The sequence below is a fragment of the Oncorhynchus nerka genome, linkage group LG12 (genome assembly GCF_034236695.1).
Source record: "Oncorhynchus nerka isolate Pitt River linkage group LG12, Oner_Uvic_2.0, whole genome shotgun sequence".
In the NCBI taxonomy this organism is placed as follows: domain Eukaryota; kingdom Metazoa; phylum Chordata; class Actinopteri; order Salmoniformes; family Salmonidae; genus Oncorhynchus; species Oncorhynchus nerka.
This window is the reverse complement of record NC_088407.1, coordinates 56254507-56280197: the sequence shown is the minus strand read 5'-3', so window position 1 is coordinate 56280197 and position 25691 is coordinate 56254507. Positions and strand designations below refer to the sequence as shown.

At 40.6% G+C, this 25691-nt stretch overlaps 2 protein-coding genes across 5 annotated transcripts; one reads left to right on the top strand and one right to left on the bottom strand.

Annotated features, from left to right (window-relative positions):
• Positions 1-735: 735 nt before the first annotated feature.
• LOC115138403 (uncharacterized) lies at positions 736-19500 on the bottom strand. 4 transcript variants are annotated; one of them, XR_010465384.1, is made up of 6 exons: positions 19365-19500; positions 18423-18581; positions 18047-18155; positions 17624-17834; positions 13223-13254; positions 736-9641 (listed from the first exon to the last, which is right to left on the bottom strand). XR_010465384.1 is itself a non-coding variant. In XM_065025663.1 (6 exons), the coding sequence occupies exons 4-6, from the start codon at positions 17807-17809 to the stop codon at positions 4908-4910; spliced, it is 846 nt and encodes a 281-aa protein (XP_064881735.1). In that variant the 5' UTR covers positions 17810-17834; positions 18047-18155; positions 18423-18581; positions 19365-19500; the 3' UTR covers positions 736-4907. The 4 variants fall into 4 exon arrangements, 2 of the variants coding, with proteins under 2 accessions (XP_064881735.1, XP_064881736.1); XM_065025663.1 differs by having other exon boundaries at positions 736-5535; XR_010465385.1 differs by lacking the exon at positions 17624-17834.
• A 45-nt stretch (positions 19501-19545) lies between these two features.
• On the top strand, positions 19546-24467 carry LOC115138402 (paired box protein Pax-1-like). The gene is made up of 5 exons (XM_029675220.2): positions 19546-19867; positions 20316-20942; positions 21913-22046; positions 22372-22579; positions 23776-24467. The coding sequence occupies exons 1-5, from the start codon at positions 19864-19866 to the stop codon at positions 23868-23870; spliced, it is 1068 nt and encodes a 355-aa protein (XP_029531080.1). The 5' UTR covers positions 19546-19863; the 3' UTR covers positions 23871-24467.
• Positions 24468-25691: the final 1224 nt, after the last annotated feature.

The window sequence follows — 25691 nt, the reverse complement described above, 5'->3', positions numbered from 1 at the left end:
GCACCACATCCATGAACAAAACCTGAATGAAGTTGGCCCATTTGAAATGGCAATCCAATTTTTTTTTTAATGTTTTACACATTTCTACATTGTTAAAAAAAAAAAAAAATTCTTCAAGACATCTTTAAAAAATTACTTCTTATTTCTTTGCTGTGCGCGAGCAGAAAAAAAGAAAACTGTTTAAACCAGCCAGTCAAATGTGTCCTCCAGGATTTGCTTGTGCTTGCTTTGGCTTAAGTTCAGAAAAAAAACGAGGGGGGAAAACATCTACTGATAGAATTAATCATCGGAAGACAAGGAGACAGTGACAAATCCATTTCTACATTTAACTCAAACATTTAAACTCTAGAATGCTAATAATGTCACGCTTGATTTAGGCTGGCTTCTTCTAAAGAAAGTGTATCACTTTCAACCTGTTCCTCCAGTTCTGAAGAGTCATACAGTACCACTGAGGAATAGCCTACAACTGAAATACAACTCAAGCAGCCAACACACAAAACCCAAGAATAATGAGCTAATTGTACAAAAATAATCACATTTTAAAACTAAAAATGATATATATATTTTTTTATTGTATTCCGGTCATTCCTTTTTTATTATTTAACATGGATATTATTGAGTTTTCTAATTGAATTCTCATGCCAATATTTTGATATGCTGATAGAGATCTAAATCATTGAACGGTAGCCTATAGGCACTGTCAATCATTTTCACTATACATGCATCCCAATCCCAGTAGAAAGAGGAAGGGCCACAATCTGGTCTCCCATCCTGACTTCTCTGGAAACTCAATGGCAATGAGACCTCGATTTGTTTAGATTGTTAATCAAGGCCCATTATCACTTTGATCTGGAGATGTAAACTCTATGTTGGGCAAGGGCCTGGCTACATGGTGGGAGAGCAACAGGATACACAGAACAGAATAGCACAGCACAGGAGGCCTGCTAGTCTCTGCTTGGCTCTGAGGTTGTGGGCCCGTCTCCATGGGGAATTGGTGGTCTATTTGGGTCTGGAATCCATTCAAGCCTCCTTGGCGGGGCTCCCCGAATGTTCCTCTCTGAAACCAGGCATTCTTCCGTGTTATTGATATTAAAGCAATGCCGCTGACGGAGCACAGCTTAACCTGGCTCTTACCACTATCAGGCAAATCCATCATTTCCATACTGACAATTTCTCAGAGCACAAGAGACCTCAAGTCATCCTCCTCGGGAGGGTATCTCTTCTCAAGTGGTCGGGTTTGACGATGCACATCTTCATATGCAACACTTAGAGGTTATGTTTACACAGTGATGTCACTGCTGGCAAGTTCAAAATACACCCCACTGAATCCAAGTACTGTGTTTCAAAATAGTCAAATGAAAGGATGCAATCATCTTCATCACCACCCTAACAATTTTCAGCTTTATCTTCTTCATGATTGCAACAAAGAGAACAGCTTTCCTCTTCAGCCCTCAAGTTGCTCTTAGCACCCAGTCTTGTGTGATGATGACTCGGTGCCGTACTTCATTCAGAAGTCCTTGCTGTTTCATCGAGTGAGGGTAGCTCTGGAACCGTGTCCCTACATCTACTGCCAAGGAAAGATTCTCCTTCTCTCGATTTGGTGTAGTAATTTTCTCTCCCTGTTGGGCAGAAGGTCTGGGACCGGTTCCTCTTCAAGGAGAGACACTCAGACTTCCATTTCTCTGGATGTTTTTGAGATGTAGTGTAAGGTTATGCTCTGCAGCATATGGAGACACTTTGAATCTTCCACGAAAGCCTCTCCTTCGAGGTAATTGCACAATGATTCCGAGAGGGACGCTTTGATTTAGCAACAGCATTGTTGACATCAAGTTTCCAACCCTTCACGTTTCTTTTGGCAGCACTGCCTTGATAGGAAGAAAGTAAGTCCAACGCAAAGGTGTTTGCCATATAGCTGAACGGCATAAAATGATCCTTAATTGATCCCTCTAAACAAACTGTCTGTGAGATAATGACAGGGTAGCATTATTGAGGTGGGGGGGAAGGATAATTTCCCTTTGTTGCAAACTTCTGCTAAAGGTGTGAACCTCATCTAATTATACCAGATTAACGTAATCTCTCCTTGACTTTTCATAGCACTGTGAGCTCGCTCACATGCTTGTATGCGCAAAGAGACACCTTTGACCAACCCTGTAATTACCACTATCACTATTAAGACACTGGCTTTATATGTGGAAAAGATGGTTTCATCAACATTGCATATTGACATTTAGCAATCTCTGATGTTGTTTTCTATGCAAAAGTGGTTCAACTAAATATCTGAGGCCTCTACACCCCAAACCTGCCACAAAATCATTCTAAAATGAACATGAATGGAGTAATAATTGACATATAACATTCCCATGGCAGTGTCATCATAAACTGTTCCTCTCTGTCAGTCAATGTCTTATTGTCTTTCAGGATGGCGCATGGAAAACTCAACGGGGACATGACTAGGACATTCCTCTGCTAAAAACCCCAGTCACCTTTATGTACAGTGCCTTCAGAAAGTGTTCACACATTTTGTTGTGATACAGCCTGAACTGGATCCAATTTAGATTTTTGTGTTACTCTCATTATCACTCATCATTTATTCAAGCATGGTGGTGGCTGCAATATGTTATGGGTATGCTTGTCATTGACAAGGACTATGGATTTGTTTTAGGATAAAAAGAAACGGAATAGAGCTAAGCACAGGCAAAATCCTAGAGGAAAACCTGGTTCAGTCTGCTTTCCAACAGACACTGGGAGACAAATTCACCATTCAGCAGGACAGTAACCTGAAACACAAGACAAATATACACTGGAGTTGCTTACCAAGATTACATTGAATGTGGCCTAGTTACAGTTTTGACTTAAATCAGCTTGAAAATCTATGGCAAGACATGAAAATGGCTGTCTAGCAATGATCAACAACCAACTTGACAGAGCTTGAAGAATTGTTAAAAGAATAATGTGCAAATATTGTACAATCCATGTGTGCAAATCTCTTAGAGACTCACCCAGAAAGACTCACAGCTGTAATTGCTGGCAAAGGTGATTTTAACATGTGTTGACTCAGGGATGTGAATTTTTATGTAAATTAGATATTTCGGTGTTTCATTTTCAATACATTTGCTAAAATGTCTAAAAACATGTTTTCACTTTGTCAATATGGGGTATTGTGTGTAGATGGGTGAGAATTGTTTTTATTTAATCCATTTTGAATTCAGGCTGTAACACAACAAATTGTGTAATAAGTCAAGGGGTATGAATACTTTCTGAGGTGCTGCATATTCTGATCATTACCCATTTCATTACACAGCACAAAATGAAACAGATTCAAATGATTCTCTTTAATGTAGACTATTTTGTCAAAGAATGCATATTGTCCGCTGCACCCCATGGTCAGTAAGTGGGAATACAGAGCACCACCCATAGGTTTTGTAACTGAATCACACAGAACTCTCAGCCTTGTCCAGTGTCCAGGCATATAAAGACTTTTCAGGAACAACAAGCACAACAGGCTCCTGGTACAGCAGTTGAAGGTTAAGATGTGTTTGGGGGAAGGTGTGCAAACCTAGAGAACTTCTTGTTATACAGGTTGTCGTGTGCTTTCAGCTACAGCTCACCTCCTCCCCTGTCGTATCTGTTCTATCCCATAGCATTCACTGATACAGCCAACAGAGGCATCATGGCAGTTCGTTTGTTTCTCATTTCAAACATTCAAAAATGTCCCACCGGTATTCTCTTATTGCCCTGTCCATCTATTAGGACATACTGTATATGCTCTGCTTTTGGACATTTCACAATGAGGTAAACTGAACAGCCTCTCATTGCTGATGGGGTAAAGTGGGGGTGTGTGGCTGTATGTTTAGAAGGGGATTTCTAATCATATTGCACTGTGCTGGGGCTAACTCAATGCAGGGCCCAACTCAATTATAGCACATACAGATTATCTTAATTTGATCACTCTGTTGTCACTGAATGTCCCTGAGCTGCAGGGAATGCAGATGAGCTTTGGGATTTACAAATATTCACTGAAAACCTGCTGTAACGATTCTCCTCCTCTTCTGAAGAGGAGTAGGAAATATCGGACCAATGCGCAGCGTGGTAAGTGTCCATGTTGTTTATTATAACCGGAACACTGAAACAAAAGTAGAACAAAACGCAACAGTTCTGTCAGGTACTCATACAAAACAGATAACAATCACCCACGACTCAAAAATGGGAAAACAGGCTACCTAAGTATGGTTCTCAATCAGAGACAACGATTGCCAGCTGTCTCTGATTGGGAACCATACCAGGCCAAACACATAGAGATAGAAAACATAGAACACAAAACATAGAATGCCCATCCCAACTCATGCCCTGACCAAACTAAAATAGAGACATAAAAAAGGAACTAAGGTCAGGGCGTGACAGTACCCCCCAAAGGTGCGGACTCCGGCCGCAAAACCTAAACCCATAGGGGAGGGTCTGGGTGGGCATCTGTCTGCGGTGGCGGCTTTGGCGCGGGACGTGGACCTCACTCCACCATCGTCTTGGCCCACTTAAGTGGCGCCTTTGGAGCGGCAACCCTCGCCGCCGACCTCGGACTGGGGACCCTTGCAGTGGGCCCCGAATAGACCGGCGGCTCTGGCAGCTCCAGACAGACGGGAGAACCTGGAGGGGGAGACCTACAGGAGGCCTGGTGCGTGGAGGAGGCACCGTATGGACCGGGCTGTGGGGGAGCACTGGAGCTCTGGTGCGCAGCCTTGGCACCACTCCTCCAGGCTGGATGACCACTTTAGCCCGGACCCTCCAGAGTGCAGGCACAGGTTGAACCGGGCTGTGGGTGAGCACTGGAGATCTGGTGCATACCACTCGCACCTCTCCCTTAGGCTCAATACCAACATTCGCCCGGCACGGGCGGAGAACAGGCATAGGACTCACTGCACCCTCCCAGCCACCCGGAGACACAGCACGCAGCGCCGGCGCAGGATACCCTGGGCCGAAACGGCGTACCGGAGACCAAACACGCTGGGCCGGCACAATACGCCCTGGCTGGATACCCACTCTTGCATGGCACTTACGGGGGGCTGGGATGTAGCGCACCGGGCTAAGAACACGCACTGAAGACACTGTGCGCTTGACCGCATAACACGGTGCCTGACCAGTACGACGCCCGTCACGGTAAGCACGGGGAGTTGGCTAAGGTCTCCAACCTGATTCTGCCACACTCCCCGTGTGCCCCCAAATATTTTTTTGGGGGGGGTCTGCCTCTCGTGCCTGTTGCGCTGCCTTACCTCAATTCGCTGCCGCTTAGCTTTCGCTGCCTCCAGCTCTTCCTTGGGGCGGCGATATTCCCCAGCCTGTGCCCAGGGTCCCTTGCCTTCCAGTATCTCCTCCCAAGTCCAGGAGTCCAGAACCCTCTGCTCCAGGTTATCACACTGTTTGGTCCTTTTTTGGTGGTGGGTGATTCTGTAACGATTCTCCTCCTCTTCTGAGGAGGAGTAGGAAATATCAGACCAATGCGCAGCGTGGTAAGTGTCCATGTTGTTTATTATAACCGGAACACTGAAACAAAAGTAGAACAAAACGCAACAGTTCTGTCAGGTACTCATACAAAACAGAAAACAATCAACCACAACTAAAAAATGGGATAACAGGCTACCTAAGTATGGTTCTCAATCAGAGACAACGATTGCCAGCTGCCTCTGATTGGGAACCATACCAGGCCAAACACATAGAGATAGAAAACATAGAACACAAAACATAGAATGCCCACCCCAACTCATGCCCTGACCAAACTAAAATAGAGACATAAAAAAGGAACTAAGGTCAGGACGTGACACCTGCACTAACACATGTTTATATTGGTATTGCACATTCCATGGAGCCTAAATTGGACCAGTTTACATCCTAACCACCAATCAAGCAACATTATGGACTAAACGTTCATATCCTGTTGCTGCAGGATTATTTTGATGTGATAATACGTGTCAAAATAAGATCCTCTATCTGTAATTCTAAAGTAGTGATTTCCTCCATCTACTTGTGTGTTTGGGTGTGTGTGTGTGTGTGTGTGTATGTTTGTGTTTTGTCTTGGCCAGCAAGTCCAGGCTTGGATGCAGTCCTGCCTGTCCCTATTCTATGCAAACATGTCAGGCATTTCACCACTTGTATGAGTGAGCTACGGTCCCCCATTTTGGAAGGTTTAAAAGAAGACTTATTAAATCATGTGTGCACTGTATTTCAAATACTATGAAATGAAATCTCATTTGGATTCTGCAATTGTTCAAGTGTTACTTAAGTTTAAGTGTTAAAGTAAGTGTTATTCAAGAGTTATTTTCTAGAATGCAAAAGAATTTTTTTAATGAGTAGTCAGTTCTAAATACTCTAAACTGACTGTAAGTAAGATTCAGCTGGTTCCACATTCAATACTGATTTGAATACCCAGGGCTAGGATTACTGAACATAGTTGAGGTTCAAATTCATGTTGATTCTGCATTTATGTGACACTACACTTTGTGAATGTGGGATGTCTAGTTGATTAATCCATGTGTGTCTGGACAAACAGGTCTCCTTTGTACAGACACTGGACTTAACTTATGCAGCTTTCAACAAATCACTGAAATGACAGACGACTACCAGTATGAATACATATGCATTTCAGGAAGTCAGTGGCTCTCTTATGAGAAACGTGGAAGTGAGGCGCTGGCGGGAATACATTGAGAACACCCAAAACAAACCCACTTCTAGCCCCAACTGGCATCCACGCCATGTTAGAAATAAGGGAACGTATTTATGGGTGTCTGGCAGTGGTTCACTGAGGTCCACACAGATACAACAAGGCTGCCTGGATGCCATTGCCTTGCCTCCTGATCACCCTAGATTTCACATCCACCCACAGCAACTAAGTGCTGGATTCAATCTGTATCGCTGAAGTATCGTGAACGATCTGCGTGAAAATGTAAAGGTAATTTACGATTGAGCCGACATATGCAGCATTTAATGTGAACACAGTCTCCACAAACGTGGGAACATTGCCTTTAAATTTCAATCGAGCTATAATGTGTATCTTCCGTGATATTGGGCGATACGGATTGAATCCAGCCCTAAAGCCTGTACGGGAGATGATTAGTCCTCATCTTGAGCCACCAATTTAACGGTGACTCTCCGGGGTTCAGACCACTCTTGTGTCCATGATCACCAGATCAAAAGGGCATGTGTTTTTCTGCTTTCTACTTTAAAAGAAATAAAATCCAATGATGTGAAACTAATTACAGATAAGTGAAATGCTGTTGCATTCAGTGGTATAAGTACATGATAACAATATTCAAAAATGAATCATACATCAATTATTTGGTCAGATGTCATTTACTGTAACTACTCTTCTCCTCTTCATCTCCAGAGTAAACAAGAATGATAAAGTCACCTACAGAAACTTAAACCAAACCTGAAGTTTTATGCAACTGTTTTCATTTTGGAGTGCATGATATAACAACTCAAAGATGCTGAACCTACATTGCTAAAAATCTATATTTTTACCATCCCTACAGATATCAATCCTATTGTTAAAGTTGTTACAGACGAAGGTCAACACATGGAACAAAAGTGGTTCGCTTTTTCCGTCCCTAATATAACAAAATCAAGATGGCTATACCAAACATAAGTCTTTAAAACACATACACACATGAGCACACACACAGTATAGAGACAATATTCTGCTCTGTTGTGACATCAAAACTCACTCTGTCTTTTGGATTCCAATGTCAGGACTTCACTATTATGCTGCTGGTAACACTGACAGATTTTGAGCTTGGCTTTTGGAGGAAGACACACGGTTCTCATAAACCCATTAATCTTGAAAGGAGCAACTGTCAGAAAACATACACTACCCCTATCCCTGACATAGAAAAGGTCTGTCCAAGGCCTTGATTTCTGGTTTGCCGGAAAATGATATCACACTGCCTCTCGATAGCAGGCCTTGAATGTCCCAGAGCACACTTTTCTGGGCTGGCCCGGCCACAGCATTCTTGTATGAACAAGGACAGCACACACTAACCCTAACAGAGGTGAAAAAGTAACACTACATATACACATATTCTGAACTTATATATCTGAGGGGTACAGCTCAATGGGGATTCTCCATGCTCTGAGTTGCTCTCAAAAAGCACAACCCATGGTTGTTGCAGGTTATAAAATAGGTGGGCATGACTTCAAAGCTTCTGTCCCTTCAAGCCTGTGCTGTGTAAAATTATACTAGAAATACTTGACATGAAAACATCAGAGGAAAAGTGCAATGAATTCAAAATAAAATGTTGTTACTATACAACTCTGGGGTCAATAATATTTGTCCTTATCAAATTTTTCAATACTACAAATCACATTTTATTGTCAAATGCTTCATAATGAAAAGATGTAGAAAAGGTGTAGAGAAACTTACCCACAATGCAGAGGAAAAAAAGTACATAATGAGTAATGATAACCTGGCTATATACACGGGGTACTTACAAGTACAGAGTCAATGTGCAGGGGTACGAGGTAAATTACTTAGATACAGTGCATTCGGAAAGTTATCAGACCCCTTCCCTTTTACACGTTTTGTTACGTTACAGCCTTATTCTTAAATTGATTAAATATGTATTTTTTTCCTCATCAATCACACAATGCCCCATACTGACGAGCGAAAACAGGTTTGTAGAAATGTTTGCAAATATATTAAAAATAGAAAATGGAAATAAGTTTCATTACATGAGTATTCAGACCCTTTGCTATGAGACTCGAAATTGAGCTCAGGTGCATCCTGTTTCTCTTGATCATCCTTCAGATGATTCTACAACTTGATTGGAGTCCACCTGTGGTAAAATCTTTTGATTGGACATGATTTGGAAAGGTACTCACCTGTCTATATAAGGTCGCACAGCTGACAGTGCATGTCAGAGCAAAAACCAAGCCATGAGGTCGAAGGAATTCTCTGTAGAGCTCCGAGACAGGATGGTGTCGAGGCACAGATCTGGGGAAGGGTACCAAAAAATGTCTGCAACATTGAAGGTCCTCAAGAACAGAATGGCCTCCATCATTCTTAAATGGAAGAAGTTTGGTACCACCAAGACTCTTCCTAGAGCTGGCCGTCCGGCCAAACTGAGCAATAGGGGGAGAAGGGCCTTGATCAGGGAGGTGACCAAGAACCCGATGGTCACTCTGACAGAGCTCCAGAGTTCCTCTGTGGAGATGGGAGAACCTTCCAGAAGGACAACCATCTCTGCAGCACTCCACCAATCAGGCCATTGTGGTAGATTGGCCAGACTCTACAAGATTCTCTGGTCTAATGAAACCAAGGTTGAACTCTTTGGCCTGAATGCCAAGCGTCACATCTGGAGGAAATCTGGCACCATCCCTACGGTGAAGCATGGTGGTGGCAGATGAACGGAGCCAAGTACAGAGAGAAACTTGATGAAAAACTGCTCCAGATCGCTCAGGACCTCAGATTGGGGTGAAAGTTCACCTTCCAACAGGACAATGACCCTAAGCACACAGTAGCTTCGGGGCAAGTCTTTGAATATTCTTGAGTGGCCCAGCCCCAGCCTGGGCTTGAACTCGATCAAACATCTCTGGAGAGACCTGAAAATAGATGCGCAGCGACACTCCCCATCCAACCTGATAGAGCTTGAGAGAATCTGCAGAGAAGAATGGGAGAAACTCATCAAATACAGGTGTGCCAAGCTTGTAGCGTCATACCCAAGAAGATTTGAGGCTGTAATCACTGCCAAAGTTGCTTCAACTTAGTACTGAGTAAAGGTCTGAATATTTACAGTAACATTCAAAAGTTCGGACACACCTACTCATTTCAGGGTTTTCTTTATTTTATTGTTTTCTACATGATTTTCCAGATTGACTGACCTTCATGTCCTAAAGTAATGATGGACTGTCATTTCTCTTTGCTTATTTGAGCTGTTCTTACTATAATATGTACTTGGTCTTTTACCAAATAGGGCTATCTTCTGTATGCCACCCCTACCTTGTCACAACACAACTAATTGGCTGAAACGCATTAAGATGGAAAGAAATTACACAAATATTTTTCTAACAAGGCACACCTGTTAATTGAAATGCATTCCATGTGATGACCTCATGAAGCTGGTTGAGAGAATGCCAAGAGTGTGCAAAGCTGTCATCAAGGCAAAGGGTTGCTACTTTGAAGAATCTAATTTGTTTAACACTTTTTGGGTTACTACATGATTCCATATGTGTTATGTCATAGTTTTGATGTCTTCACTATTTATCTACAATGTAAAAAATAAAGAAAAACTTGAATGAGGAAGTGTGTCCAAACTTTTGACTGGTGTCGCTCTGGATAAGAGCGTCTGCTAAATGACTTAAATGTAAATGTAAATGTACTGTATGTAAAAGTGATATTTCTAAAAACCTGTTTTTGCTTTGTCTTTACGGGGTATGTTGTGTATATTGATGATGAGAAAAAACAATTTAATCCATTTTAGAGTAACACGGAACCCAAACTGGCTGCGTGCATGCGCCATCGTGCATACATTTATTTTGTCCCCCTACACCAAACGCCAAACGTCACCAGGTTAAAATATCGAAACAAACTCTGAACCAATGACATTAATTTGGGGACAGGTCGAAAAGCATTAAACATGTATGGCAATTTAGCTAGTTACTGTAGCTTGCACTTGCTAGCTAATTTGTCCTATTTAGCTAGCTTGCTGTTGCTAGCTAATTTGTCCTGGGATATAAACATTGAGTTGTTATTTTACCTGAAATGCACAAGCTCCTCTACTCCGCCAATTAATCCACACATGAAACTGCCGACCGAATCGTTTCTAGTCATCTCTCCTCCTTCCAGGCTTTTTCATCTTTGAACTTATATGGTGATTGGCATCTAAACTTTCTCAGTATTACCACAATGACCGGCAAAACAGTTCGTCTTTCAATCACCCACGTGGGTATAACCAATGAGGAGATGGCACGTGGGTAGCTGCTTCTATAAACCAATGAGGAGATGGGAGAGGCAGGACTTTCAGCGCGATCTGCGTCAGAAATAGAAAGGAGTTCTATTTTAGCCCTTGGCATCGCAGACGCTAGTTGACGCGCGTGAGCAGTGTGGGTGCAATAATTCTACATTTATTTTGCGACGCTCGCGCATGCGACGTGTCCCGTCTGGTCAGCATGTAAGGCTATAACGTAACAAAATGTCGAAAAGGTCAAGTGGTTTGAATACTTTCTGAATGCACTGTATGTACAAATTGGTAGGGATAAAGTGTCTCAGCAACAGGATAGATAGATAGATAACACACACTTGCCATGCTGTAGCATAGAGAACAGTCTATAGTATACTATAAGGTGTCACATATTTATAAAGTAAAAAGAAAAGAAGTCAATGCAAATAATACATCTACAGTATGTAATCCAGAATTGTTCCATATCATGGGAAGATATCCAAGTAGACCAAACATGAGTCAGTAGCCTTCTTTGGAGTTGTAAGTGTTCCAGTAAATTGATAGCAGACCGAGAGAACACCACTCAAACCCGGCCATGCCACACTGCCAAAAACCAACAATGGAATGCCAACGGCGTCACAGATTATAAAACCTGTAGTAGAAACATTACAACACAAATACCGAAGAAGGCTCTCCGACGTCATATGCAAACATTACCAAGCCAATTAAAACAATTGCATTGATCCAATTAGGATTCATATCTGGGAAACATGCCTTATAAACGATACACTGATGTAGCCAAATGAAGCTTATTAGAAGACTTAATCAAGAATACAGAATAGATTTAGTCACAGAATCACACAAAGCCTAAATAGTATTAAAGGAATACATGAGTATGTGATCACTTCATATGGAGTGTTTCTAAGGAATTCCTGAACTTTTGCAACACAAACCCATGAAACTATGTCAGTTTATAATTTCAGAGGCCTTCATCATCTTTTGATAGCCCATGCTCTGGTCTCGTCTTGTCTATCTCATATGTAGAGGCAGTTCTAGTAGAGGTAGTATTCGAATGCATTCTGTCCAGGTAGTAATCTAATAATCACTAAATCACTAATAAACACAAAAAGGGCAAACATTATGATTATCTTCATTCGCATTACTAGTTTAAAAAACACACACACTACCTGATTCAACAATCTGACCATCATCCCTCAGCCATTGCATTCATACAGACTGTATCTGTGTGATCCCTTACACGTCTTTGCACTTTTTGCATTCCGTTATTGCTAATTAGTTTCATGCTAGATGAGGTTTGAGAGAGGATGATGTATCTTTGTCTTGGTTAACCCCTACGTCAGATGTTACACACAGGCGTGTCTCATTATGATCCTCTAAGATAATATTTCCATATGGACAAATTGAATTTGTGGTCACTGATTACTGTGTTTTTATCTTTGTAGGGGACACTGTTCCATTCCCTCCAGATATGCCTCTCCTTGCGTGTATTACAGTAAGCCTTCATCTATTAAAGCAGTGAATGCATCGTGGGACTCAACTATCTGTGAGTAATGAAAATAGCTGCTTTATGGTTGTGTTTACCAGATATGCTTCGCTGATGGGTACGTGAGAGTAGTGTGTAGGGTGGTGGGAGGGGGTGGGGTGGGGTGGGGGGCAACAAGTCTAAATAGACAGAGATCAAACTGGGAATGTTAACAATCACCCTATTCATATTTTCTGACGACATTTTATTGGATCACAGCACAATAAATTTAAAAAGGACCTATTTGATATTTTCCTTGATATATTTCCATGCTTAATGAAAGCCAGATTTGTCCCCAATATTTAGCAACACTGTCATGGATTTCAAGTGCAGCCAACACTATAGAATATAAACAATGTAGCATGTTATGGATTTCAAGTGCAGCCAACAATATAGAATATAAACAATGAAGCATTACCTCAACTAACCTGTGCTCCCCACACATTGACACCTGTATATAGGCTCACTACTGTTCTTTTATTGTTTATCTTTAATTATTAGTTATTTTTACGTTTTATTTAAATGTGTTATGTTTTTTGTTGTTGTTTTACTTCAGTTTGTTTGTAAATACTTTCTTAACAGTTATTTTTCTTAAAACTGATGGCTATTGTTGTAAGTAAGCATTTCACTCTAAGGTCTACACCTGTTGTATTCAGTGCATGTGACAAATAGCTGGTCTCTTATTGGTGCCATAGGACACACACTCACAAACACATGAACACACACACACACAAATGCACAAATATCCAGCACTTACCAGCCATCTCTGCCAACAATGTCCATCAATTCCTGTAAAGGAAAAACATCATGAAGTGGAGCCATTTTAGTCCACAGCCATTAATTCTTGTTTTTACACTCCACAGTACAGATAATACACATTTAACAAATGAAATCCAAATGAGTTCACTTGCAAGCCCAGCTGTGCTACATTGCGAAGCATATTTATTTGGGGACAAAATATGTGAGTTTTTCTCTGTATAAAAGCTTGGTTTCTGAGATGGAGGAGTACTGTACAAATCTAATGTATTTGTCTGAGTGGGTTTTTGGATTGCTGCACATACAGCCTAGAATCAAAAGGGATGCATATTCCTACACGGCTAGACAAGGCTCCCTCCCCATGTAACAATTAGACTCCCCTCTGCACACGGGACGTGTTTCGAAAAGGTCACAAGCAATTACTGAACCGGATAAAAGCTGGCATGTCTCACATGGCACTGCACACTCTCATTAGGCGTGTACTGCAGCCTAGAGTGGGTCTCTGGGCCATAAAATCCCTGTGCTGCTCCCTGCCTTCCAACCCTCCTCTAATAGGTCTGCACCCACCAGCGTTAGCAGCACAAGGGAAACTACACATCACCTCTGGATCAGATATAAGGGGAAAGGAGTACTGGCAAACACTGTGAGAGGATGAGGGCCTACTGTGCATCACAGTGCTTACTCAAAACCTGACAAGGGAAGGACATGGTATTTCCCCAATCATAAAGACAGGCTTAATTTGTATGGATGTTTTAAAAGATGGGATTAATAGAAATAAAAGAGTATGATTATTATGTGTATCTATTAATATAGTCATACTCATGAACCATATAGGTTCATATAGGTCCCATACAAATGCAAGCCAAAGAGGAGATAAAGGCATGGGAGGAGTCTCTAAACTGCACGAAAATGCAACAGAGATCCTTTATTGATGTGATCCATGCACAGGATACCTTGCTCTCAGGGCCGATTCCAAACAGAATACTTGTGGCCTTATTGAAATAGAATTTTAGTACACCCAGTTTTACATTCTCTGGCCCATGTCGATCCTAGTGCGCTAGATGCACTCATTGTGGACCCTGTCTAACACTTTCCATACTGAGGTATGAGATCACAAAACTCACAAACACGAAATCAAAACCGGAGGTCTTCAATAAAACACTATGGCCCATCAAGTAGAAAAGGGCTATTTGAAACCTTAACTAATAGACAGTACTGTATATCGTATACATCTGCCTTTTCAACGTCTGAAGGCCAAATGCATGGGGACGATTTTTCCGCTAGTAATTCATATGGAAAAGTTCAAAATGTGAATCATGCTATTAATAGTTCATTTAAATCGAGCATCCTATTATATGAAAAATATAATTGACATAAATATCACACACACACACACACACACACACACACACACACACACACACACACACACACACACACACACACACACACACACACAAACAAACAAACAAACACACACACACACACACACACTTACTCACGTACCTCCACACACACACACACACACACACACACACACACACACACACACACAGAAATAATACTCACGTGCCTCCAGGCCACACACACACACACACACACACGCGCGCATACAAATAAATAAAATGTAAATTTCAAAAAGGCACAATGCAATGGAGAAATTGGTATTAGGCTAATATGTAATATTGCTAACCTAAAATGCCCGATAAGCTATAGTGAATTAAGTTGTGGGTAAGTGCAATTCATTATTAAACAGTCGATTTGCATATGTTTCGTCTATTCCACTGGGAATAAGGGCCAGTAATTTAATTAAAGAAGAAAGAAAAGTAATTTAATTAAGGAATGAACTAGCCTCCGCTATATGAAAACTAAACATCTAAGAAGTCCTTCATTCAAGGATAAGATCATGCACACTTGAAGAGAGGATTCCTCAACGTCACTTGAAACAAAGATCAATCAATACTGAAGGACTGGGTCTGTGCACCTGCAATCTTCAACCGTATTCAAATTCAAGTTAAAACAAGCGACGGATATCCACCCAAATTTGTTTGCATCTCTCTATCATTGAAAACTATGAATAAACATTTTAAAACAATGTATCAATTCATGGGGAGATGAGGCATGTGTTGACAGTAAAACCATAGCAAGAAATTGTTCATTTCTTTTAATGGCCAAATATTATTTCGATGATCAATCGTTGGAAAGATTTCTAAACGAAATATAATCGAAAAGGCAACTTAACCAAATGTAAGTGGGCTAGCTGCAAAATCGAAATTTCATGCAAAATCGAATAATAAAATAAAATAGAGGAATCAGACGGGTTTATTCAAAATTGCTGGTGCATCGCGGTGTGTTTTTCTTTAGTAGTAAACCGTGGAGGGGTGTGATCGGAAAAACAACTATGCATTATCGTTTATTACGCATAGGCTTATCTATTGAGCAGCATATGGGCTCAGAATATGGGCTGTCCGCGAGAATAGGCCTAAGTAGTTAAATACCGGACTACCGTAAGACCTAAAGCCTAATACAAGGCTATATGATGTAATTTAAGACGATTGTGAATACCTACAGTAACGTGTGAAATATAATTAGCCTGCAGTGTTCACAAGACGCAACTAAGGTTACAAAGGTCTCCGCTTCAGCTAAACATACTTATAACCCTGATGTGTGCACGGCGTTTAATGCATAAGGCATTGAGAACACTACCCATAGGCCCTATATGTACAGTGACGAAACCGCCAGTTTGCCGAAAACGACAGCTTCCTTGCAACACATCCAGTGATGCGGTGGTGATGTGTGTGAAAACTAAAGTAAGCGCATACCAGCCTCCTGCGTCATGGGTTGTAACCACAGAGGTGACATGAGACGAGAGGTGGACACCTGTTGGGACCCAGGTCCGCGCGCATGCTGGCCTTTCTCCAGCCGCTACCGCAACTGGAGAATGTGCTGGTTTGAGGCGCTCGAGACCAGGATATAGCCCATACAGAAACACCAACACAAACACAAACACCAACTATTCGATCAAACTAGTAATGGAAAAGCATAACCTTTTGGTGTCAGTTCATATTTTTGTTGGCGTGATGCCAGTCGTTAATGATTGAAATGATGCATACAGAATGAACTGAGACACATCTAACTCCTGGAAATCAAACATGAGAGACAAGAGATGTTTTGGGCTGATTCGTTATCTAAAATGTATTCTATTTCAACTATGTTAGAAAGTGATAATATCTTTCAACCGTTACAAAAACTACATTTAATTCATGCAAATGTTAATCGATTCACAACGGGCATTTAGGGAACTTCATAACTGTTTGTTTGGTTTTGTCACGTGACTTTTGCAGCGCCACAGTTGAACACGACCTTCCTACTTTACCAGCAGGTCATTCTTCTCACAGACATGTATTTCGGCACGTTTTTCATCAGGAACATGCACAAAAAAAGACTCCATAGACCTAGAAAGACTTCAGTCAATTTTGAGGGCCTTTGTGTACATAATGCAATATTGAAAGTGTTAAAACTATTGCGTAATAGGCTATGTAGTGTAGTGTATCTGTCACTACATTTTACTGATACAATCGTACAGCCTAAATAATATTACTCCCCAGTCCCTTTATAAAAGTCATAATTATCCTTTTCAATTGATCATTGGTGCTTATCTAGTACGCAAATATTCAACAATGTTGAAGATTCGTTTTGCATATACATTTCTCTACAGAGATAATTAAAATATTATAAGTAATTGGCCTTTGATTGACGAAAGCACAAACTCGAAAATGTTCAACTAGTTATAGGCTACAGAAATAATCAAATGTAAATCATATGTTATTAAAATGCCATGTAGCCTATTGCTTATAATCCCACTATACATGCTGCATTGTTTCTGAATTTTCCTGAAAAAAAGGAAGATGAATAAAAACAAATGCATGTAAACCTACTTGACCAAATATCTAACGGTGCTAATAGTAATAAATAAGTAAGTATTCATTCATTTTAAAAGCTATGGATAACAGTGTAATTAGCTTGTTGACATTATATAATATTGCCTGTTAGCAACAGAAATGTTTCATATTTTCAGCGTCAAAGTGCAGACGTTTAAACGATTATCTTCTCAGACATGCCTTCATAAAAACACAATGCAAAACTCGAAAGAAAATAAATATACTTTGTAATTTGGTAATTGATGAAAGTCGACCCATTGATTTGTAATTTGATCTGTAGATTTAGTAAGCGGCTGAATCAGCTCTATACCAGATAGGCCTACCAGTTTTACCGTGCCTCCAAAGTACAAATTTACTCGCAATACATTCAAATACAGCTCGTATTTAAACTTAAACTATTTCACGTTGTAGTTCTTGTCAAAAAAGTTTCTGAAAAATATATTTGAAACATGCATTTATACCTGACACATCACGACATGTTTGTGTTCCAGTGGTCCTCTTAGCCAAATAATCTGCACAGTTGTGGCAGTATGTTGGAATCTGTTAAAACTAGATGACTGCATACGAGGTGTAATTCCTATTCTTTCCAGATGAGGGATGAGTTTCTGTTGAGCAGTCCTATGGATTTCTAAAATAGTTTTCAACATAATTCCACAGAATCCAAGCAAAAGCCTGTCAAGAAGATAAACAAAACAGATATATAGACCTAATGTAGTTCTGTCGCGTATCACTTCATCAAGATAGTCAATAAATGATGCTAATTTCATTGAGAAACATTCCATTTTGCATTGTATGCATTATGTTTGATTTCCTATTGCTAGCAGACAACCTGGAGAGCAGTGAGCATCAATATCACACTAACTGTATTTTCACAGTAACTGTACCATAATGAGCGATCGCCCTCTCCTCTTATTTCGCCTCCATCCAAGGTTGCTGTGGTGACCCAACCTGATGTTTTCCATGTGTCTCGATCCCTTTAAGACCTGTAGTGAACTGGCCAAGAAAGAGAGGATAGTGACACTGCACCTTGTTACGGTTGGGACGACAGTTAACTTTTACTACAGACATTTTGCAAGCTTATAAACGATACTTTTTTAACTTCCACAGGAAACACAGAGAACATGCTGTGATAATGCTAGGCTCTGGAATTCAGTCAATACCCTATAGTCTGGGAGCATTACAAGCCACAAAGGTATTGATTACATGGGTCCTATAGCATGTTTGATGCTAAGGATGGAGGTGTAAAAAAAAAGGCCTTACCAGTTAGTGAGTCCCTTGGTCTGGCTTGTAATCGAAACTTCATGTGACACTATTCTATTAGCCCATGGTCTGCTCGTTCTGGCGTCTAATGGCTCGCAGATCAAATCATGGGCTTCAGCTCAGCTCCCAGGTGTGACGCACGGGCGGTCAGTTTGTGCCCTCAATGCCAAAAAAACAAAACACATGTTAACATATGGTGGCATTGTAAAGCATACTGGAAAATATATTAGTAATTAAAGACAATTGTAATAACATAATAATAGGCATTACAATATAAAAACATCGAGGTGGGATTTAGCCTAGTGGTTAGAGCGTTGGACTAGTAACCGAAAGGATGCAAGATCGATTCCCTGAGCTGACAAGGTAAAAAACACTAATCTGTCGTTCTGCCCTTGAATAAGGCGGCAGTTAACCCACTCTTCCTAGGCCGTTATTGAAAACAATAATTTGTTCTTAACTTACTTGCCTGGTTAGAAAATACAAATATTTCTAATCAAAATGGCGTTGGCAAATGTTGGGGAAATGTATCAACGTTGATGGAGTTAAACGATTCTGAAACATGATGTTTTTATGAAAATAATAAACAAGACTTAGTAAATGTTTTTATAAATCAAACGTCATAGAAATATATCATTTCTATCCCATACCAATATTCTTTGCAATTGCACTTTACGCACGAGCCTATACATGTGCTAATACATTTCGTCCACACATATAACAGGTTTATAACAGAATATGTGTAAGTGATCTCTGATCTTGACCTAAAGAGTTCAAGATCAGAGATTTTTTTGGGGGGGTGGATGCGATTCTAATGGTGCTCTGATCAAAATATATAGGTTTCACTGCATGCTATATTTCCAAGTGTCACTCACAAACTATTATAAACACAATTAACATTAGTGGAAGTGCCTATTTGAAGTCCATCCAAAAGCACAAGCTCACCTCATTTGAAATAATCTCTTCCATGGTTTTGAATAGTCACTCCATCTTTTCTATTTAACCTGCCAATGCATCATGTTTGATAAACGTTTTCCCCCAGACACATCCCCCTATGTAAAACACCCAGAGGTTGAATTGAGCAAACCGGATGGTGCATGTGTGTAACAGCCTTTCCACAGTCAGGACGGCCAATGAAATCATACCAGAGCTCCAACGTAACTGGTAAAATTGACGTGGAGGGACGCGTCAAATGAATCCCAGCAAACTTCAGCCTCCGGTATAACTCAAATTTGCCTTTATCGGATTAAGATCACTTCAGTGCCATTGTACCGAGTAGTTTCTCTCAAAGCACTGTGACAGAAGAGTGGAAAGAACATCGTGAGGAGACTTTTTATAAGTCCCATTTGTTCTTTAACTTTTTGCTTCCTTCGTGCAGAAGGGAGAACCACCGCATTCAGCCATTGAGGGGCAACTATTTCAAAGCATCTCGAACCACAGGCAAATGGGTAAGCTTGCGTTAACATCTGCATGCTTCAGTGAAAGAAAGCTTATGGAAGCATAACCGTGCTTAACACGCCTGCATAACGTCAGAAAGAACCAGAAAGTTTATTTCGGGGTGTAGGTAAAGTGGACAGACACATCCCTTTCCAGAACGAATGGAAAGATATGCTAATGTGAAAATATTCATAATCTGGGAGTTCATATTCAATGGTTGATTAAATGGATAGTTAATGTAAAGGATGCAATTAATTTACATAACACTTAAAACGTGTCAAAAGTATCTCTCAGATCCAAGGTAAGTTAAATATATCTTCCTGCTGTGAATAGTAATAATAACTTGCATTAGCACGCATTGTCCATGGTTAAATTTACTGTATGTATGGAGAGCATGAAAATAGTTTTGTCTGCTTTTCGTGACAGTTGAATATGTCCATGTATCTTCATTCCCTGCAGAGCAAACCTATGGGGAGGTGAATCAGTTGGGTGGTGTATTCGTCAATGGACGACCGCTGCCCAACGCCATACGACTACGGATAGTGGAATTGGCCCAGCTTGGAATCAGACCCTGCGATATCAGTAGGCAACTTCGTGTCTCTCATGGCTGTGTGAGCAAGATACTAGCACGATACAATGAAACGGGTTCTATTTTACCCGGTGCCATCGGGGGGAGCAAACCACGGGTTACTACACCGAATGTGGTGAAGAACATAAGGGATTACAAACTAGGTGACCCGGGGATCTTTGCCTGGGAGATCCGGGACAGGCTTCTCGCAGACGGAGTTTGTGACAAATACAACGTGCCCTCAGTAAGCTCCATCAGCAGGATTTTACGGAACAAGATTGGAAATCTTTCCCAGCCGAACCAGTATGAGAGCAACAAGCAAGCCCCCACACAGGCCGGCCTCTCTTACAACCACATATACCCCTATTCATACCCCAACGCTATGTCACCCAATGGCAAAATGGGCAGCGGTCCCGGAGTACCCGTGACGGCCGGGCATGTAAGCATATCAAGGGCCTGGCCATCAGCACACACTGTCACCAACATTCTGGGTATCAGGGCCTTCATGGATCATCAAGGTGTGTAATATTGAATTTATTTTCCAGACAAATGATTGCGTGCTGATCTGAATGGCACCATGCACACACAGTTGTAACTCATTTTCCAATAATTATCCAAGTACATTTGGGGTCACAGGTTCGAGCTATTTGACGTGCTGTTCAGTTTATTACTCATTATATGATGAATTGATTTATACATCCTGTTTTAACGTTAGTTCATCAGAGAGGAAATGTGCCCTATACATCTTTGTAGGCCTTGGTTTGGTGCCTCACAAGGAAAACAACTTACTCTGTAGGTCTACTCACTCGTGCCTGTAGGCAAACACCTTGCTTAGGCTAGGATACTTATTAAAGCCTCCTCGTTCCCCGTGGGACCTAAGGTCAATATAAGGTCCTACTCCGTCATGTTTTTAGTGACGTGTTGCCTCGAGGCCCCAGATGGATTGTTAGCCACGGCATGGCTGCAGTTCTGCCATCAAATAAACGAATTAATTTAGCAAGTAGCCTAGCATGTAGCTAATTTTGAAAGGGCATAGTTGTGACACATTCTTTAGAACGACGTGATATAATAATATATCATTTTATGTGACACTCAAAATTTCCGCTTGATATGAACGTGTGATAGATAGCCTTGTTGCATTTATCCCATTTCCTATAGATTCCTGACCAACCCTTATATAAAGTTCTGGATTCAGAAACAAAAACAACAGGCCTTGCTTGGATTCGCACAATTTGGCACACTATTCTTCTTTTGAAAACATATTGTTTTGATAGCATTTTAAGAAATATTGCCGATATAACGCACAATATTAAGTAGAACATGTCATTTAGTAGGTCCCGTTTACTATTTCAGTCACTAAGGCTAGGCTACTGTGTTTCTATTGGATCATTCGATGGGCCTGGTGATGAAAAGGCCTAACTGATCAACAATAGATCAGAGACATTTTGATCCGACATTGAAACGTGCAATCTGCTGTTTCCTAATCAGCTATTGCTGGAGCAGAGGGATATCCACCGAAAATGGAGGACTGGAGTAGTGTCAACAGAGCGACGTTTCCCTCTGCTCATGCAGTCAACGGAATTGACAAATCAGTCATTGATGCGGACATAAAATATGCACAGGTAAAGACAACAGGGACTCCTATGAATGCAGAATACTAGCTGCGTCCTGTATCTACAGAGAGACTGGGCTCGACGTGTAATATAGTGTGTATTGAAAGGGATTAGTCTGTTTAATAAAATATTGTTATTCTCAAGTTGTTTCAATCCCCCCCCTCCATTTTTTTTGTAACGTTTCCTCCAGCATTTTTCAAAGCAGATTAATATAAATTGGGTTGAATGTATATATAGGCCTACACACTTAGGGTACGTCATAGATGTGAAATGTTTCGTTCTGGGAAACCTAAGTCTGACATTTTCTGCCTTTGTTTGTATTTTTTTGTTGCAGCCTTCATCAACATTATCCAGTTATGTCCCAGCTTGTTCCTACTCATCTTCGAACCAGTATGGCGTTTATAGTGGGCCAGGTAGCTATGTGACCCCTGGACACCATTGGCAGTCCCAGAACTCGAGTTTGTCCCTCCCAAGCAGCGGCATGACGATGCACGCGGGAGACATACACTCTTCAATGGCGTTCAAACATCCATCGCGAGAAGGTAAGCGATATCTTGTTTGATAGTGTTCGGTTCTGATCACAACTGCGATAACGTAGTTTTAGCGTAATTTGAAAACCACTGGCAGCTGACTCGTTTCCCTTAAATTGTCCTTAATCTACGGAAAAATGAATCGTTATGTTAAATTCAATAACAGAGTGTAAAATACAAATTAAGTTAATATTTTCTTATTTTTATTTTCTTTATATAGCCTATAAACCCCCCCACCACCACCACCACCACCACCACACACACACACACACATACACACACACACGTTTATAAGGCTACGATTAATCTAGCAGCAGATGTCTAATTGTGGATATTAAGTTATGTTACTGTCAAACCTCTCAATATGTATCATAGAGTACGAATAATGGGAGACTCAAAACTAGGGTATTAGTGTAAAAGCAGTGTAGGACTACATTTGGGTCTCGAAATTGTAGCAGCCTAAAATATTGATGTAGCTACAATAGCCTTGATGGCGCGGACCTATAGTGAATATATATCGATGTCAGATAAATACGAAATATTTTAGGCTGAGATAGACCTAAATATGTCCTTGAAATAAGTGATCTCGGTTGAATGATCTCGGCCCTTATACAGGTATTCTAGTTATGCTTCGATTAAAACGTTTCCTTGTCATTGTTATATTTATATTTTAATTTCAAATTAATTTATGAAGTTAATCAAAGTGTTATAAAAAGTTTGTTATTAACCTACATTTACAGATGATATGACGTTGACGAAAATGATGCCTATGCATGGATAAATTCAAATGAATCGAGGTGTGAACCCGAGAAGACGGAATTTGAAGGTTAAATTGCAGCTTGCGATAAATGTTGTCAGTGAATTAACGAAAAGTGGAGGCCTAAAATGTAAATGTCATGTGAAGGTTAAAAAGGAAAATAATAATTGCGTCAAATAATGTATGGATAATTCAAATATGGTGTCAAATGAATAGCCTTATAGCCTAACATTGACTATTATAAATATGATTATTATAATTATTATTCATAACCTATTTTGTATTTAAATGTTGCATGCATGGTGTCGTCTTACTTTCAGGTAGGTAGGATATAGGCCTAAGAGAAAACTATTTCGTTTTTTAATAAATATTGCCATTCTTTCTGAGTTTTGCTGAAGTAAAGAGTAATTGCTTGTGTGCTATGCAAACGTCTTCTGTTTATGTTCTGCAGGAGACAGAAAGCCCACCAGTCCACTAAGCAAGCAGCAGCAGCACGAGGCGTTGAGCAGTGTACACGGACTCAATCTCCCTACCTCATCCTCTTAAACCAGGGAGCTCGTGCCGCAAACCGAGGACTCAGAACTTACAATTGGCCTATGTAACGAGCAGCAGACCTTGCCTTACCTAATTGAATTGCATCTCAAGAATTCAAACAGTAAGTGGAAGCACTATTTATGATTTGTTTGCCAAAGTGTTAAATATTGAATGTGCCCTTATAGCCTGACGCATATGCATACAAAAGTAGCCAACCAAATATGACCTACAGTCGATATGTGGCTTTACGAATGTAAACTTATGAGGACTAATGTCCTCATGTAGTGGATGTGGCGGTTGGTGGTTTTGTCATATTTTCATTGAAATAACCTACTTGATGTATATTTCTGTAAAATACAGGATTTAAATGGAATAATGTCTGTCATTGATTTTTCATTTTGCTATAGTCTAAATAAGGGGTCGCATTGACAATTGAACTGTATCCTGTATACGCAAAACATTATATTTTCTTGATTGGTTTCAAATCTGGTTTCTGCATACAAACTCAACGATGTGAACAAAGTGATGAATTGTAAATGTAAAATAACTGCAAAAGCTTTAATTATATATTTTTATAAATCCATTGTAAATATTCTAAATAAAGGCATTATAAAAAAAAGAACTGCTCCTGTCATGAATGAACATGCCAAACACATACTGCAAAACATTTTCCCAAGTCACATGTGTTTGATAAGCGATTTAAGGCTCAGATATGATTTCACTGGGTGCCACAGAAGAGTAAAAAGTTGTTGAACGTAGCAATTAGATTTCGATAGGCAGCAAGATGGCCAAAATCGATATGCGAAGTTATCGGTATGAGTGAAATCACTGCAGATAGCATCATGCTGGGCCAACGGTGTGGGTGCTAATCCCTTTTCCTCTCATGGGCGCCTTGCTTCTGTGTTAATGGAGCTTACTGCATTCGGCGCCTCCAGTGATGGTATCTTGGCTCCTTCTGGATACTTGCCATGAGGCAAATCAAATAACCGATCAAGTGCATGTTATTTTGCAATAGAGGCTGGGGCTGGGATTACACACACACACACACACACACACACACACACACACACACACACACACACACACACACACACACACACACACACGTTAAGGGATGATGTGATAATTGAAACACCTCATTGCATTACATTACTTACAAACAATGGGAATATACTTTGCACATTGTGGAATAACAGTGAAATTATATGGCCTAGATTTGGGTAATTCGTTGCTTATATGTTGGTTGCGTGGTGTTCAGTATGCCATTTTCATTAGAGATACTGTGCTTTCAGCACCTGCCATGCAAAGGTCTGTGCACGGGCCGTTGCAGATTATTGACCATGTCCACACGACTAGGACCAGCCTAACCTCACATTCAAGTCGTGCATATATGCAGCCCCAGCCAAGCACAGCCCAGCCAGCCTAGGACGGATGGCTCCGAAGGATTTGCATTCTCTAATACTATCAATCAGCATATTTATTACGTCCACAAAGGTATTTATAATTCCAGGCCCAACACCCCATCCAAAAGTTAGTGCGTCTCACTGGAGCCAACTATTGACTAACATGTTGTGCGTGCCATAGGTTACAGCCATCCCATAAACTGTACATTCCAATTCACAAAGTAAAATGCACATCGCAATTAGCCTACATAGTCTGTATTTGTCATGCATCTCGAATTCGATTAGTTACATTTAAAACTAAATGCGAACATTTTCTAGACTATAAAGGGCGGTCATTTTAGGAGACAAGATACTTGGACCAACAATCAAAATGGGTAGGTCTATCATTTTGGAAATTGTTTATGTTAAATGTTGCAAAACAATGTATGCA

Bases quoted from the DNA above. Each gene is read 5' to 3' on its own strand.
- LOC115138402 (XM_029675220.2), top strand. The intron at 20,943-21,912 runs GTGTGTAATATT...TTTCCTAATCAG, and splicing joins GGCCTTCATGGATCATCAAG to CTATTGCTGGAGCAGAGGGA. The intron at 22,580-23,775 runs GTAAGCGATATC...TATGTTCTGCAG, and splicing joins CAAACATCCATCGCGAGAAG to GAGACAGAAAGCCCACCAGT.
- LOC115138403 (XM_065025663.1), bottom strand. From the start codon at position 17,809: ATGTTGAAAACTATTTTAGAAATCCATAGGACTGCTCAACAGAAACTC. The intron at 13,255-17,623 runs GTATAAATGCAT...TTTCCTTTACAG, and splicing joins AACATGTCGTGATGTGTCAG to GAATTGATGGACATTGTTGG. The intron at 5,536-13,222 runs GTAAGTGCTGGA...CTTTTGTTTCAG, and splicing joins ATTGTTGGCAGAGATGGCTG to TGTTCCGGTTATAATAAACA.